Raw genomic sequence first — 16,815 nt, forward strand, 5'->3', positions numbered from 1 at the left:
GGGGTGAACTATTTCTTTGACTGTGCAAATTTTACATTGGCAATAAAGACTAGAAACATGACTCGTTCAGAGGCAGCAGTGCCTTGGGCTGACAGACAGAAGCCTTGATCTTCATTTCTCACCTTCTTGGTGCCATACATGACTTCAAGGAAGCGCTGCTCTGCATCTTGGAACCTCTGGTCTAAGATGGACACCATTTTCCGCACCACTTTCATGATCATGTAGTTATTCAATACGCTGGGGAAGACACATTAGCTTTGATCTTAGCTAACAGACAGGTCAGTTACATAGACCGGCCTAAAAAACCAACACAATTCTAGCTAATGTTGGCTTACCTCTTGTTGGTGTTGCTGATGAGTTCTGAGACTTTCTGGAGGTATTCTTTAGCGTAGACAACCACGGGTTCAGAGTCATTTAGAGCAACAGGGGCGAACACTGCAGAGAGGAAAGGCATCCAATCTACTGCAGGAGCCAATGTCTACAGCACAGACACAAACACATGACTGATATCTCATATCAAATGCAACATGACAATTAATGAAAGAATGCTTTTTATGTCTCCAGCAAAGGAAACATAACTGCATGTTCTGAAAATGTTATTCTCTTTTTACTATAACAATAATAATAATAATTCATTACATTTATATAGCGCTTTTCTAGGCACTTAAAGCGCTTTACATTGTCAGGGGGTATCTCCTCATCCACCACCAGTGTGCAGCATCCACCTGGATGATGATTACTAAATCACAATATATGAGATGTATCTCTCATCGAAGGAAACATTTAAACTAGTGGCTCTCAACAGGTTTTGTTTTAAGCCCCAGTTTGAGTCTATGATTTTTATTTAAAGAAAAAAAAAGAAATTCAGAATCAGAATCAGAAAGAGCTTTATTGCCAAGTATGTTTGCACATACAAGGAATTTGTTATAGTGTCACAAGCTTCCAGTACACGGAGACAACAACAACACAGATAATAAAAATGAGATGTGAATAAAATACACATGCATAAATATAAACCACAAAAAAAAAAAGAATAACTTGTATGTACAGGTGTGCTATAGATAGAATAGGAATAGAATAAAATAAAATAAAATAAAGTTGTAGGGATGTACTAGGATTTCTGTTTCTGTTTCTGTTTTTTATGAGACATCTTTACAGACTTTACTACAGGTTTAGCAGATTTAAGTTTATGCCTGTAAGTTGGTGTAAGATGAACCAGGCAGTGGTCAGAGAGTCCTACAGCTGCTCTGGGGACCGAGCAGCTGTTTTAATACTTTATTCAGCAAATAATACTTTATGTATTACTACTTTACTAATACTTTAAATAATACTTTAATACTTTATTCAGCAAGGATGCATTGAACTGATCAAAAATGACAGTAAATACTGAATTCTATTCAATAAAGAAAAATGATGTGACACTGAAGACTGGAGTTATAGCTGAAATTGCTGAAAATTCAGCTTTGCAATCACAGGAATAAATTACATTTAAGAATATATTACAATAAAAAACTTGCAATAACATTTCACAATATTACTGTTTTTACTGTATTTTTATCAAACAAATGCAGAATTGCTTGCTTAAGGACATGAAAAAATCTTATGAATGGTAGTATATGTTGAACAGAAAAACTGCAAAACTGACAATTTTTCTGTTCAAATAATTTGTAGCTGGCACCAAAGTTTATCCATTGTCAAGCAATCTGCCCATGTTAGTATCTGGCTCATTTGACTGTTTTCAGCCAAGTGACAGATGAATTTGTGCACAAGTAGAGTTGGATCTACCATTGGACCATTGTCCTATTTTGCCATACCTATGAATTTCATTAATTGCATTTAGCATTTCCATCTACGACCCCATCAGAACAGACATGTGACCATTTTTGGGTCATGACCAACCAGTTTAGAATCATAGATTTCAATCCAACAGTAGTACAGTAACTGAGCAGTACTCACAGCTAACTCTTTGGCTTGAATTTTATGGTAAATTTTCATCTCGTCACGTCGCTTATCCTGAGGGACTGTGATGTTTGCCAGGGCCGTTTCAAAGTCTATGATCTCCTGCATCATCTTCTGAGAGGTCTCCTCTGAGCCGCCCAAAAGCATTCCAAGCTCAACCAAGTAGTTCAAGTATGCTTTTAAATACTGACAAAAGAATAAGAACACAAGCTTTAGACCACAGCAGAACATTTCCCACGTTCATAAACGAAAAAGTTTACCTTTTCATTGGCTGTCTTATTGAGATAGTATTCCCTAGAGGGAAGTCCCAATCCTGACTGATCCACCTGTGGAAAAAGAGGAATCGGAGCATCAGCTGCGTTTCCATTATCCCTCAACAAGCTAAGCTACAGTGACATGCATCAAGATATAAAGCCTGTTATAATATATTCTGACAGCCATCATAAAACAAAATATGATATCTAAAACAGTGCAGAGGTTCCCCTAGACATTTAAGAATTTATGTTATTGTGTTCAAAAAAATATAACTATAAGTGTTCCCACCTGGATGATGTTGCTGTTGGAGCTTTTTGAGTCTGTGCTGACAAAAACAGTGAAAAAGGGGGAGGTTCGGAAATTGGCTGACACAGTCCGTAAAACCTCCTGGAAGTTATCTTTCTCCCACGGGCCTTTCAAGCCCCAACCTCCTGTCTGGAAAAACCATCTTCCATTATTAAGAATTATATCCCAGAATAAGTGTAAAAGCAGGTTTTCATTAGTGCCAATATATTTACAACAGATCTTTTGAGTTTCATATTGTTAAATAAGGTTTGTGCGTGCATCTCAGGTCACCTGATTGATGAGATCCTGAAGTGGTTTTGCTCCGAGTGCTTCAATTTTCATCTCGTTCATACAAGCTTGGTAATACCACTGGGCTTTTTGTTCCGCTTTGCTCAGGCTTTTCATGCTGGTATTCTCTGAATTTAACAAATTAAGAAAAGTTCAATGACAAGAACCTTTATAAAACCACAAAGCAAAGTGAAATGAAGCCTGTAAGTTGGTAGGAACCTTTTAAGATGGAACATTACTGCTTTTTTTGTACAGTGGGGTCATAAATATGAGACCCCATGGAAAATACAGGATTCAAATTCTAATTAAGAAAAATAACTGGAAGTGATGACATCGAAGAAATACAAGTCATTTCAGAGACCGAGCAAGTTATTTACTGAAAGATTAGATGAAAAATATATGAAATCATAAATAAAATATAATCTAAAATAAATCAATTAAATTAAAACAATTGTGGATGTTGTGGACACAATTATTTTTACTAATGCAAAATATTTCTATTTTAAAAATAAAGATAGTTATTAGTTAATAGTCATCTTACATTTAATTTTTTTATTTTTACATTTTACAACTAATAGCTATGTTATTTTTTTTTTATTTTATATATATATATATATATATATATATGAAAGCATTCCAAGCTCAACCAAGTAGTTCAAGTATGCTTTTAAATACTGACAAAAGAATAAGAACACAAGCTTTAGACCACAGCAGAACATTTCCCACGTTCATAAACGAAAAAGTTTACCTTTTCATTGGCTGTCTTATTGAGATAGTATTCCCTAGAGGGAAGTCCCAATCCTGACTGATCCACCTGTGGAAAAAGAGGAATCGGAGCATCAGCTGCGTTTCCATTATCCCTCAACAAGCTAAGCTACAGTGACATGCATCAAGATATAAAGCCTGTTATAATATATTCTGACAGCCATCATAAAACAAAATATGATATCTAAAACAGTGCAGAGGTTCCCCTAGACATTTAAGAATTTATGTTATTGTGTTCAAAAAAATATAACTATAAGTGTTCCCACCTGGATGATGTTGCTGTTGGAGCTTTTTGAGTCTGTGCTGACAAAAACAGTGAAAAAGGGGGAGGTTCGGAAATTGGCTGACACAGTCCGTAAAACCTCCTGGAAGTTATCTTTCTCCCACGGGCCTTTCAAGCCCCAACCTCCTGTCTGGAAAAACCATCTTCCATTATTAAGAATTATATCCCAGAATAAGTGTAAAAGCAGGTTTTCATTAGTGCCAATATATTTACAACAGATCTTTTGAGTTTCATATTGTTAAATAAGGTTTGTGCGTGCATCTCAGGTCACCTGATTGATGAGATCCTGAAGTGGTTTTGCTCCGAGTGCTTCAATTTTCATCTCGTTCATACAAGCTTGGTAATACCACTGGGCTTTTTGTTCCGCTTTGCTCAGGCTCGTCATGCTGGTATTCTCTGAATTTAACAAATGAAGAAAAGTTCAATGACAAGAATCTTCATGAACCCTCAAAGCAAAGTGAAACAGCCTATAAGTTGGTAGGAGCCTTTCAAGATGAAACATCATTACTGCTTTATGTGTACAGTGGGACCCCATTGAAAATACGGTTCTTGAAATGAGTGTAAAATAAAAGGACGCGAGTCATTTCAGACACAAGTTATTTACTGAACGATTACATGAAAAATATACGTAATCGCAAATAAAAAAAAACAGAAAATAAATTAAAAAACAAATAAACAAAAAACATTTAAAATTAATTATATTAAATAAGTTAAAATTATATTAAATTAAATAATAATTATATTAAAAAAGTAATTAAATTAAATAAAAATAATTGAGAATGTTGTGGATACATAATTAATTTTTTATATTTTTTTATTTAAAAAATATAAAAAATATTACCTAATAAGTTCCTCATGATGGCCATGTTGTGTTCCCACAAGTTGCTGAAAGGACCCCAGCGGGACTTGCCTTCAGGTAACGGGTTTTTCCTCACCCATCCCCCGCATGCAAAGTTGTAGAAATCCTGGCAGGGGTCCACTGACCGGTCAAGAGCCCCCAAGACTGTACTTGCAACACTAACACAAGGCTCTGACAGGCACATTCCCGGATGTGCTGTTAAAACAATATATGTATATAAATATACTTTTATTTCACATATAACTGCCAAAACAAATAAGAAAGTCTTCCCGATGTCTCTTTCACTCAGCGTATTTTACACTAAAGGGTAATCATAAATGGGATTTTGGTGTGCTACACTTTCGGTGCTGTAGCTCATACTGCATTCAAGCTGCACCTCATAAATATGCTCTGAACATCTCTTTGAGGAAGATCCCGGGACATGAACCCATCTGGAACTATTCACTTATCAAGGCTTGATGCCAAAATCTGGTTTCTGTGAAAAGAACTGTATTTTTTCAGAATCCAGATCAAATGAAGAGGCCACACAGAGAGTCTGTAGCAGTGACCCATGGAGAGCCATCGATTAAACCCAAGAGACTGTGTTTTCTCTTCATTGAATACTAACTCAAAGTCATTAGCACATCTGGGTGATATGCGAGCTGTTACGGCAAATATTTGTGTCTGCGTAACAACATTAGTCATTTGCAGCCACCAATATTTTAATCTGTGAAAAGATTTTCTACGACATGTTAAGAAAACTTAATTTACAGGCACGCATGTCTGTGTTCACTTTGGCCTGGAGGCTTTGAGGTTAGGCATGATTCCATTGAACGAGGCTATGCAAGTATTAAGTTTAATATTGAAAATAATTGGGGTTAAAGGGCACTGTTTTTATTCAGCATGTGGATGCAGAGAGAATGCAGCTACAATAGATTCACTGTAAGCTCTTCTAAGAAAAGCATTTGGCCCAAAAGATGTATCCCTAGCTCCTAATCTGAAGAGATAAGGCCAAGAAACTGGAGGCCTGAGGGAGGCTAAGGAAATTGGAAGTAAACAGTCTGACACAAAGTCGTTGTTCTTTCATACAACGATTTGTCATGGTTGGGTAACAGTGGATGGCTGGATAGCAGGAAGTGGCATTCAGTTCACTCTGCAATAATAACTTGGAGCTGCAATAAAAGTGAGTAAAGGGAGGTCCAGAGCATATACAGTCTTAACTTAAAAAAAAAAAGTACTCTGATAAATATAACAGGAAAGACTATGAGCAAATCCTAATTTAATTCAGGCATTTAAACTTTAATTCAGGTATTTAAACTTAAACTTGAAATCTCAAAGACTATTACATTGTTAAAAAAAGTAATTATATATTACATAACTTTATTACATTTTAAATAATTTATCTACACATATTTTATTATATTATTTATTAATTTAATAATACATTTATATGTACAATTTTATACACACATATGTATAAATATATGTAAAAGCTAATTAGAAAGTAAGTACTGTTATTTAAAATTAGTACATACTAACTGACATACTAACATACTAGATTTATTTTGAGTTCTGAACACACACACTGCAATAAATATTAACGCTAACAACACATGTGCATGTAATATATGCACCATCAACTCACATTCTTTATAGTGCAGACCCAAAGTCATGATACAAATGAACAGAGCCACAGACAGAGCGCACACGACGACTACTAGCTTCCTCTCAGTGTGGGTTTTCTCTGCCCAGCACCGGAGTCCCAGACCACGCTGCAGCCCCACCTGATAATCACATTATGAGAGAATAAGGGTTAAGACTGAAATAAATATCCCTGCAAATAAGCAATGTTACATAGATGACGCAAATGACACTGAAACGTACTCCAAAGTAGTGATCTTTGGCAAAGAACTGGTCCTTGAGGGTAAAATGTTTATTTTGTGTTTCTTAATGAAAGTGATATCTTTGACATTTTGTATAACACTGTGCAGGTTTTATATTGTATTGCATGGGAAAATGATACATGATCGTGTCCAACAACAATATTAAACTTTGGTGGGACCCAACACTATTGTCTTTCTGCTCCAGTTCTTACAGATCAAGTTCCTACTTCAAATGAAGAATGAATGGACGATCCCGAATAATAAAAAATAATTTTTGCTGAATACTTCATGCGAGTCATTTAACAACTATGATCTTAACATTTCTGTATTTAAATCCTATCTGGAAGAGTGGACTGTTTACTTTCATTGTAAGTGTGTTACTGTAAGCACAATTATTTTCTTTGGTAATCGATAGCATATAGCAAATGCCGTCTACAGAAATTAACTGGTATTGAACCCGGAACATTTATTTAAGAAATATCGGCATCGAATTAAGCATTAAATCCTTAGGAAAGAAGCTTACCCAAAACAACAGTGATAAACTTCCTACTTTCTAGGAAAGGCTCTCTTCTAGGAAACACTGCCAACACTCAACTTGTTTATTATTTCTAAATCTTCATGCACATTGTTTTACTTGTGCTTTAAAACTCATTAGGATCTAACAAACAAAAACATCAGCATCTGGTGATGCAAACATTTTGAATAAAAAATGGTGAAGCAAAAATGCAGCTAGCATACACAAGTTTTGACTTATACACAAATCAAAAAATCAATTATGTACTTATCAGAAGTAAACAGACGTGTCAGGCATATTCACATGACACAAATAGAACAAACACTTCTGGGTAAAAAAAAAAAAAAAGCTTCAACAGAATGAGGAAAGAGTTAGGCTACATTCAGTAGTGCTAACACACGGCAGATGTTTGACAGGAAAACCATGAGGAAGTAACTTGAGACACTGCCCTTATCTTCCACTGGAATCACTAAGGATTTGTTGTTTTTCAAGAGTTTGGCTTAAAAATTATCACTAGCTCAATGGATAGCCTTATATGTCAGTACACATACATCAAGAAACATAAGTTATAAAAATAGTTTAAAAAAAATGAACTCTCACCTGCATGGTAGAGGTGTGGTAGATCCCATCGGAGCCGGTGTCCAACAGCTCCTCTTCATCCAGTGTGGCTCGTTTGTACGTTGACATCTGAAATGTTAAATGAAGAATAGATTCCCTCAGTGATTCCATAATTAAACCAAATCTTCTAAAAGTGTTTCAGCAGCTTTTGGGAACCCTGGGAACGTTTGTCCTCCTGAGTTCCATCAGGAGAAGATTGTGAAGGACTAGAGAAAACTCTCGGCTCAGCGTGTCTTGTGCTGGGTGATCTCTGTGTGAATGGGGTTTCCTCTTCCACCCCCACTTCACCTCATCCCAAGCCAAATTTCCAACCCCCCAATGTCAGCTACACCTATAAGCTCCAAAGCATGGTCAGCTCGATCTTCACAACAAACATGTGTTGGGAGATTTCAAAGCGCTTTCCTTAGTGCAACCCTCCTAGTTAGGAATCCTAAACAAGGGATTCCTGGGAAGCTTGAACTCCTTCCAGTCTGCGACAACACTAGCGTCAGTAAAAAGGCAGGAACTTGTGAAAAACAGGAAGGAGAGAGGACCTGATGAACATACGTGAGGGAGAGTGAGGGTGTGTGAGTATACGCATGTAAGAGAGAGAATGTGTGCATTCCACAATGGGCTTTCATTTAGAACTGGGAGGGAACAGTTAGAGGTGAGTTTCCACCCTCTCATTCCTACCAATAGGACATTACAGGGCAGAGGGCGGGGCTTGTACAAGGCCACTCCCATAACATGTTCTTCAGTTGCCAGATTAGAATACAGTCACACAATACAGTACGTCAGTCAGTATTGTTTAACATATACACACATGTGCATGTATTTTTTAAATTAAATTTCACATATTAATATTTGATGATACAAATTTGCACATGAAGAATTGACAACAAAACACACACACACATATATATTCATAATTTTTATATTAATGATATAAACTAATATAAATGATAAATACATTAAAGGGGTGGTTCATTGCGATTTCACTTTTTTAACGTTAGTTAGTGTCTAATCAGTGAACCACCCATTTAAATAAACACAAATTCATTTTTAAAACAGTAATTTAATGTAATAATAAAACTAGTATTTTAAATGAAAATATTTTAAATATATTTGAATGTATTTTTATATATATATTAAATATGCAATAATGTCTTTGCTTCCTCTTCTTCATTCCAGTGACATTTTATCTTTATTTTGGGGCTTTTTGTATTATTCATTTATAATGAATTCACAGAAAAATATAATAATTAAAAAAAATAGATATTTAACAGCCCAAAAAATTTTATTATGTAACTTAGTGTTTTTGTAAAAGTTAATCTAATTTATTTTTGTCATCTGGCTGCAAGAAAGACCAATTGTCTTGAGTCTTGTCAAAGCCAGGCATCTATCATAAGGCCTCTGTGGCATCTGAACAGCAGACAAATATGTTCACTTTAAGCCAAACCCCACTTCAGCCAAGCACGTAAAACACAATTCAGACACGCCAAAATATAGTAACCACAAAATGACCAGTCCAAACATATTCACACCCAGAGCTGCACATTTAGCATACTGAATAGAATTTTTTGGCCAGACGCACTTCTCACGACCTCAGAGGGGTAAAGCCCTGTCATTTGATGACCCTGATTGGGCGGGAGAGTAACACATAAGGGTATTGACAGAAAGAGCTGAATTTCTTCCAACTTGGAAAGCACAAGTCCCTTTGGCATTTACTAAAAACATAGTATGAGCCTAATTTATGGTGTCATTTGGAAATGATGAGACAGATATTATGTGTGTGTGTGTGTGTATTATATATATAATAATACACACACACACACACACACACACACATACATATACATACACATACACACAGTAAAAGGCTTCAAGATTTTTTTCTGTCACAGCCTACTTTAAGATACTTATACTTAAATTATTTTTATTATTTCATCAGTATACACTAGTAATTTTCACAAGTATTTTATAAGTATGAAAATTAAGTTACGTGAAACAATCATTTCTTTAAAAAGAATACACAAATAAAATAAAATAAAACACACACAGCATCTATACACCCAACAAATCACATATCAAATTTCTTGTATTTTCAAAGAGCAAGATAAAAATAAAATAAAAATATAATTGTGCTATTTTATTGCAAGAAAGAAAAAAAGAGAAATAAAAGAAATGTAACCAATATAAAAAAAAAGAAAAATGACAAATTGTTTAATAAGGTAACACATTTTGCCTAAGCACAGGACTAATTAGTTTTAGACCAGATTTTTGGTTTGTATTATTGATAAATGTATACATTTACCATTAATTAAAGAAAAACAATAGTTTGATCATTTTTCTTACAATAAAGTTGGTAAAAATGTTTGAATGGTTGATCTGGATAAAAACAGTCAATGCTAGAATTTTATAGAAATAGAGAAAATAAACTAAAATTATACAGTATATTTTTCTTCCACTTGGTTGTGCAGTGAAAAGGATCCATATGATGTCACGTCCTGGGTTTTATGGGATGTCCCATTACTTTAACTTTAATTTGACATCCCGTGGTAACTAGGATTTACACAAGCTTCAGTCTGGATCCAGAACACCTGAGAAGAGATGATGCCAACCCCTCAGAGGACCTCAGATGATTCCAACCCTGAAACAACATACAGAACTACCACATTTTGCTATAAGTTTGATTGCATCATATAATAATTGCTGTTAATAGTGTTCATCGTCTGTTTGATTACGTCTTTAATTGATTTTTCCGTACATTTCTGCCATATGTACATTGACTGACAGTCACCACTGATAAGCTACCACTAAATATTGTAGAAACTTAATTTGCTGTAAAGTTGCTTTGCAATGATTTGTATCGTGAAAAGCGCTGTACAAATAAACTTGAAATTGAAAATTGAAATTGAAATTTAATAGGGGAAAAAATCATGTGGTAACAGGTAAGGAACGGGACACAAATTCATGGTAAGTGGCTCAAATATTTAGGCTATACACATTCTTCATGTTCATAGTAAATGTACTTATGTTCTTCAGGCATAATTCTATCCAAAGCCAGACTCATAGACACTTTCCTGGCAGGTCTGCCCCAGCAGATGTGCAGTCATGCAGCTGCCAACAGCATGTCAGCAACGACAATGGACTCTTCCCTTTACGTCGCTTTCCAGTGACATGACTCATTGAAAGTTTGGCTGGTGACTCAGAGACCTGCCTGTATCCGGTCTAGGGCTTTGACTCAACCATCTGTCGACCCCAGATTGAAGCAAGGCGCAGGTGTACAGAATCGCCAGAACGCGGATTCTGTCAACAGTGAGGATGGATTCATTGCCTCTTTCCCATAGCCAACCCTGCTTTAGTATTTACTAAAGGCTGATCTGGGATCGTTTCTAGCATTTTCCATGCTCATAAAGAAAAAGGAAGTTGGTCCCAGCACAGTGTGAAAGACACAATACAAAATATGCCAAGATTCCTAGACCAAGTCTCAAATGCTGCCTTTCAGCAAGGCAGTAAACCACAGCTATGAGTCAGAAATACGCCACTGATCCTGTGAACTGTCCAATTGTTTAAGGCACGAAAGCATTTCCCTGGTATGGCTAAAGCATTTGTTTGCCACTGTGCTAATATGTGAAAGCGAATGCACACTATTTGCGGGTATGTGTGTGTGAGAGAGAAAGCACATTTTATTCCACACCTGAGTCAGAGACTCTGTGACTTGGATATGGCCTAATTCCTGTTCACGTGCCACTTTTTAACAAATATTTTTGGTCTAAGTCATCCAATGTCAATCTGAGCATTAAAGTTCAGGTTTTGATTTTTATGCAAGGCAGAAGAAGCACCTAAATAAAGAAGCACGTTTGATACTTGGTAACTCTGACACATGATCTTCCAGTTTCGTCACGCATTACTTGGGGTCATTCCCTGGTGGTAAGAGTAATATTATCATACACCCTGTTAATACTTTCAGTAGTTTGAGAGCAAGGGTTTCATTTACATGCTGAGATTACACTCAGATCAGACACTAAAAGTGATTTTACACAGCCAAGTTAAGGCTGCTCCATGCCTGCTCAAAATTCAGTGTCAATACATAATGCTATATAAAAGCCAGACTAAATTATGCCTGCTCTGACCAACTTTAGCCCCCAGTTATACAGTATATAGTTTTGATTGTTGTACAAATGCATTTCTGCAACCTCTGAGCAGAAATGTGAGTACACATAAATCTGTGTAAATGCCACTGCAGAAATGCCACCTTTGCTGTGTAAATTTGACATACGATATTGGAGACTGTAGATTTAAATCAAAATATATGACAGGAAATGATGTAAAGCAGGTTAGAGGGTTTTTTTGTCAGCTGAAACTCTTTGACCTCTTTAACAATACATTTAGGCCTACATGTTCACCGTTCTCTGATACTGGTTAATGACATGCAGGTAAACTTGAAAATATTTCATATTAATTTAGTAAGTGTTTTATTTTGATTGGTTTTATTTTAAAATTATTTATTTTAATTTTACTTTATAATTTAATTAAATAATAGCTTTCATCATTCATGAAACAAAACCACCTGCAGTTCCCTCACCAAATGGTTAGTGCAAAAGAGTTAAAGGGTTAGTTCACCCAAAAATGAAAAATCTGTCATCCTTTACTTTGAAGAAGATATTATTTTGAGAAATGTCTTAAGTGTTTTTTTTTTTTCATACAGTGGAAGTCAACAAGAACAAAAACTGTTTGGTTACCAACATTCTTCAAAGTATCTTCTTTTGTGTTCCACAGAAAAAAAGAAAGTCATACAGGTTAGGACATGACATGAGGGTGGCAAATATAGACATTTTTAGGTGAACTATCTCTTAAGAGTCTGGCGCCAGTTCCCCCTATGCTTCTGTCATCTCTATAACGGTCAATAAAAAAAAATCATATACTATAGAAAATGGTTGTAAAACAGAAACGTAATTTAAAACATTAAGATCAAATAAAAAATGGAGCAGGCAAAAGGTAAAAATAACAGTGTTAAAAGTGGTGTCTATCCAGTTACAAAAGAAGCTAAATTATGCATTTCTGTAAAAAATTAATCACTCTGAGCTTTCCCACATCTGGTGACAATGAGCCAAAGTTAAGTCCACAGTTACCTCTCTAAACAAACCAGTACATTACCCATGAACATGTCAGCTGTCATCCAAACAGAAACACTTCAGATGTCTGGGTTTCTACATTTCATAACACATCCTAATCAGGGATTAAGAAGATGGAAATCCGCAGAGGAGACGACTAAAAACAACATGCTGACCTCCGCTCTGGAACATATGACAACATGAAGTCTCATGATAACGACAAAAGTCACAACTTCTGGCATCAGAGATTCCCCGGCGCAGTCTTCCTCTCTAGGATTACACTAGAGATAAAAACTTAAACCATAGGACAACTTAATCTCTTGAGGAAATTGTGCAAGACATGGCTAATCATGATGTCAATACACATCTTGTACTCAGTGTCTTGTACCATGCTTGCTGTCACTTGATTGACAGTAAATATATATGTAATATAAACACACAAAGGTCTATTATACATGACAAAATAAGCTCCATTTCATAAATAATAAAATTAAAATAAATTTTACAAAAAGTATACTAAACGCATGTCTGTCCTTGATACAAACATTAGCTAAGGCTCATAAGCATTCTTGGCAATATGTATATAAACATTAGGCTACATGAACATTAAACTTAATATTTTTATTTGAAGCACACAACATTGAAGGAGTCACAAGCCAGACTATGTTTACAGCCTTGTTGTTGGTCAGCATGTACAGCTTGTTGCCTTAAGGTAAACTCTCGTGATGAATTCTGGGTAAAAAGTAACCTCTGTTCAAACTAATGCAGCACACGGAACTGACTTAATTAGTTCAGTTCCATTTTCACAGTAACGTGGATTGAAGTATTAGAACGAATATAAGTGATTACCATAACAAACAGGGAGTGTTTATTTAAGAGTAGGCTAGTTAAATAAACAGGTTTACGTTTCACCAGATGAATTCACGTGCATTTAAGTACGTTGCCTGAAACTACTAATTTAGAGACAGAAATACGAAACTGTACTGATATTAAATTACATGTATACAGCTTTATCTGCAAATTATACAACACACCGTGAGCAGTGCAGTAACATGCCAGCAACTGTTATTTTGACAAACAAGGAAAAGTTCCGTGTCCTTACCATATGTATTAGACTCTCTCTCTCTCTCTTCTAGGCAGCTGTCCACTTTCCTTTTATAATCTCTATTTTGCAAACTAGTATTCCCCTGTTGACTCGATACAACGAGCACACGAGCGTACACAGTTTAAATGCGAGGCACCCGTCGGGATTATAATAGTAACTTCAGTCAACCAATCATATTCCAAAGCAGGTTCCCACTTTCAACTTCTGACCAATTGTATTTCAACTGTGGGCGGGACATTGGTGACAGCTCAATACTGATACAGAATGAAATTGTATGATTTTATATGAACTTCATGTCATATAGCGCCGCAACTGCATACCCAATATTTTGTTTAAATTATAATAATAGATAATAATAATAATAATAATAATAATAATAATAATAAAAATATAATAATCTGCTGTGGCAGATTCTGTTCTCATTAGAAACTGTGTATTAAACGTATTAAACGTATACTTGTTGTTGTTGTTAGAGAAAATAGACCTATATGGAAAATTCACAGCTTTAAAAGTAGCCTACCATCTTTTCAGAGTATAGATGGATTTAACTCAGCGATTCAAATCTTTTGAATTGGTCCTCTACAAAGATTTAAGAGGTGAAAAAAACTGCCTTTTGTGCGTTACGAATGAGGCATTGAATCATTTATTCCTAAACATTGTCACGCTGTGGCAGATTCTGTTCTCATTAGAAACTGTGTATTAAACGTATTTTTTAAAGACTTGTTGTTGTTGTTAGAGAAAATAGACCTATATGGAAAATTCACAGCTTTAAAAGTAGCCTACCATCTTTTCAGAGTATAGATGGATTTAACTCAGCGATTCAAATCTTTTGAATTGGTCCTCTACAAAGATTTAAGAGGTGAAAAAAACTGCCTTTTGTGCGTTACGAATGAGGCATTGAATCATTTATTCCTAAACATTGTCACAAAAAGTTGCATTGTCCTTCATTAAAACTTAAATCTATTATATCTAATAGGCTCCACGACGAATGTTACATCTCGTTTTTTCCATCTATGCCAATTTCGGTGCCTGCACTTTAATCAATCTATAAAACAATATATAGGAAAACAGTAATAGCCTAGGGTTGGTTCAAATCGTGATGTGAATAAATCTCGTTCACAAAAGGGGGAGAAAGGGCTGGAGAAATTGTGTCCCTCTCGTTCTCGGTGTGCCCCTGCTCCTCCACGGCTCGTGCTCCAATGCTATTGGTTCCCGCCATAATAATGTCGTGAATATCGGAAAGCTGCGTGAGCACATCGAACACATCATGTTTGTCACACTGTACAACAATAATGACTGTTTTTGCATTATTGTAAGGGGTAGTTTTAGGGTTGGGGTATGGGTAGACGTTAATAAAACACAATCTAATAGGCTAGGCAAAACACTTAATTTATTGTTATAGTTTCCGGCGATTCAGGGAACGAAAAATATGAGATAAGGCTGCATTGGAATTACACAGAACATTGTATCACTTATTAGTTCATACTTAGCAATTACAGTCTATTATTAGTAAATATTAATTTTACGCAAAACCTTTCAGAAACGTTCTGTCATTCTTCACGTGAAAACATGATGTCAGCCAAAATGCTATGTGAAAGGTAATAGGAGGTTTATGTGGATTATTTCGAGGCCAAGGCTTTTCACAGCTGGAAATCACCGCGAGGCAAATGCCCGCAGCAGGTCAATGGCCGATTACCAGTCTTTAGACTGAGCGACATTGCTCTCTGATGGGCAATCAAGCGCATTGTTGCGTTCATAGTGACATCTTGTGGTTAGTCGATCAGAATGTAGATGAACTAGCTGGTAGATTCAAGTCCGAGTAGAAAGTTCAAGGCAAAGACTAAAGATAACGTTAGGTAAATGCAAACCGCATACGCGTCATTAGCACACGAAAATCGAAATCAATGAGTGATTTTTTTATTTGAAAAAGTCTCAAGCGACCTTGTTGTTAGTAAGCTTATACAGATTTGTGACTTTTAACACTTATAATGAATTCTAGGTAAGATGTAATGAGACACGTGAGAATATGTTGCACATTTGTTGTTATATGTAGGTATATATAGGCTATTTCTTTTTAATAGCTTACGTCATTTTGTGAATTATTTATTTATTTATTTATCTAACTTGCTCGGATAAAATATAATTGCCAAAAACTACTGCTAATGTTTTACTATTTTGTGCATTTCATAAATTTTAATTTGCCATCTTTACGCATAAACATGCGGAATTTTGAAACATGAGGTTCATCAGGTTTATGGCTGCACTGATGCACGTAGCTTTCATTTTTATTATGCTTTATATTTTAAGTTTTAAGTTTGCCATAATATTTTCTAATTATTATTCTATTCTTTTTTATTACTTAACTAGCGGGGATCAAATTGAATTGCTGAAAACTACGGCTGCTATGTGTTGTGGATTTGATACATTTTGACTTGACCTTTTTTACTCACTACTTATTTTTGTAACCTGACTAACATGACTTCGAATGTTTTGTCAAATACAGCTGTTTGTTTTACACAAATAAAACATCGACGTCACTGCACTGGCATATGTGTTAATGCTGCATTGACAACGTTTATCGAACAAGAAATGCAGGAATGCAATAGAAATATAGCTGTTGTAGCAGGCACATGTGGAAACCTTTTTAGATTTTAAAAACGTATTTTGTCTAAAGCTTCAATAAAGTGTTCCATTTCAGTAGATATTATTTCTTAAGCTTTACAGGGTTATGACAATACTTTTTTTATCAATTGAAAAAAATACAAATGGTCTCAGACTATTGGACTCATAATAAAAATGATCATTGTTTATAAACGTGCTAGATGCTGAAAAATGCTGAATGGACATTTATAGAGCTACACTAAGTGCACTAAGTACACTTTAATTTTGCTCTTGTAAACAATCCCTGCCGCTATTAAAATTGTAC

The 16,815-nt window shown here is 35.4% G+C and overlaps 1 protein-coding gene across 3 annotated transcripts in view; it reads right to left on the bottom strand.

Annotated features, from left to right (window-relative positions):
- Window positions 1-14,027, bottom strand: part of ece1 (endothelin converting enzyme 1) — a 21,656-nt gene extending 7,629 nt beyond the window's left edge. Inside the window, exons 1-10 of one of the 3 annotated variants that reach the window (XM_016537887.1) lie at window positions 13,887-14,027; window positions 7,671-7,757; window positions 6,319-6,457; window positions 4,677-4,889; window positions 2,791-2,915; window positions 2,503-2,649; window positions 2,220-2,285; window positions 1,957-2,145; window positions 336-478; window positions 123-237 (exon numbers count right to left, since the gene is read on the bottom strand). In XM_016537887.1, the coding sequence (XP_016393373.1) occupies window positions 123-237; window positions 336-478; window positions 1,957-2,145; window positions 2,220-2,285; window positions 2,503-2,649; window positions 2,791-2,915; window positions 4,677-4,889; window positions 6,319-6,457; window positions 7,671-7,757; window positions 13,887-13,889 (1,227 nt within the window). In that variant the 5' untranslated portion in view covers window positions 13,890-14,027. Of the gene's footprint in view, window positions 1-122; window positions 238-335; window positions 479-1,956; window positions 2,146-2,219; window positions 2,286-2,502; window positions 2,650-2,790; window positions 2,916-3,535; window positions 3,602-3,818; window positions 3,966-4,106; window positions 4,232-4,676; window positions 4,890-6,318; window positions 6,458-7,670; window positions 8,490-13,886 lie in introns of those variants that run through there. The other 2 variants (XM_016537885.1, XM_016537886.1) reach the window with 2 other exon arrangements.
- Window positions 14,028-16,815: the final 2,788 nt, after the last annotated feature.

Source organism: Sinocyclocheilus rhinocerous, unplaced genomic scaffold, assembly GCF_001515625.1.
Source record: "Sinocyclocheilus rhinocerous isolate Xijiao unplaced genomic scaffold, SAMN03320098_v1.1 scaffold576, whole genome shotgun sequence".
NCBI classification, from domain to species: Eukaryota; Metazoa; Chordata; class Actinopteri; order Cypriniformes; family Cyprinidae; genus Sinocyclocheilus; species Sinocyclocheilus rhinocerous.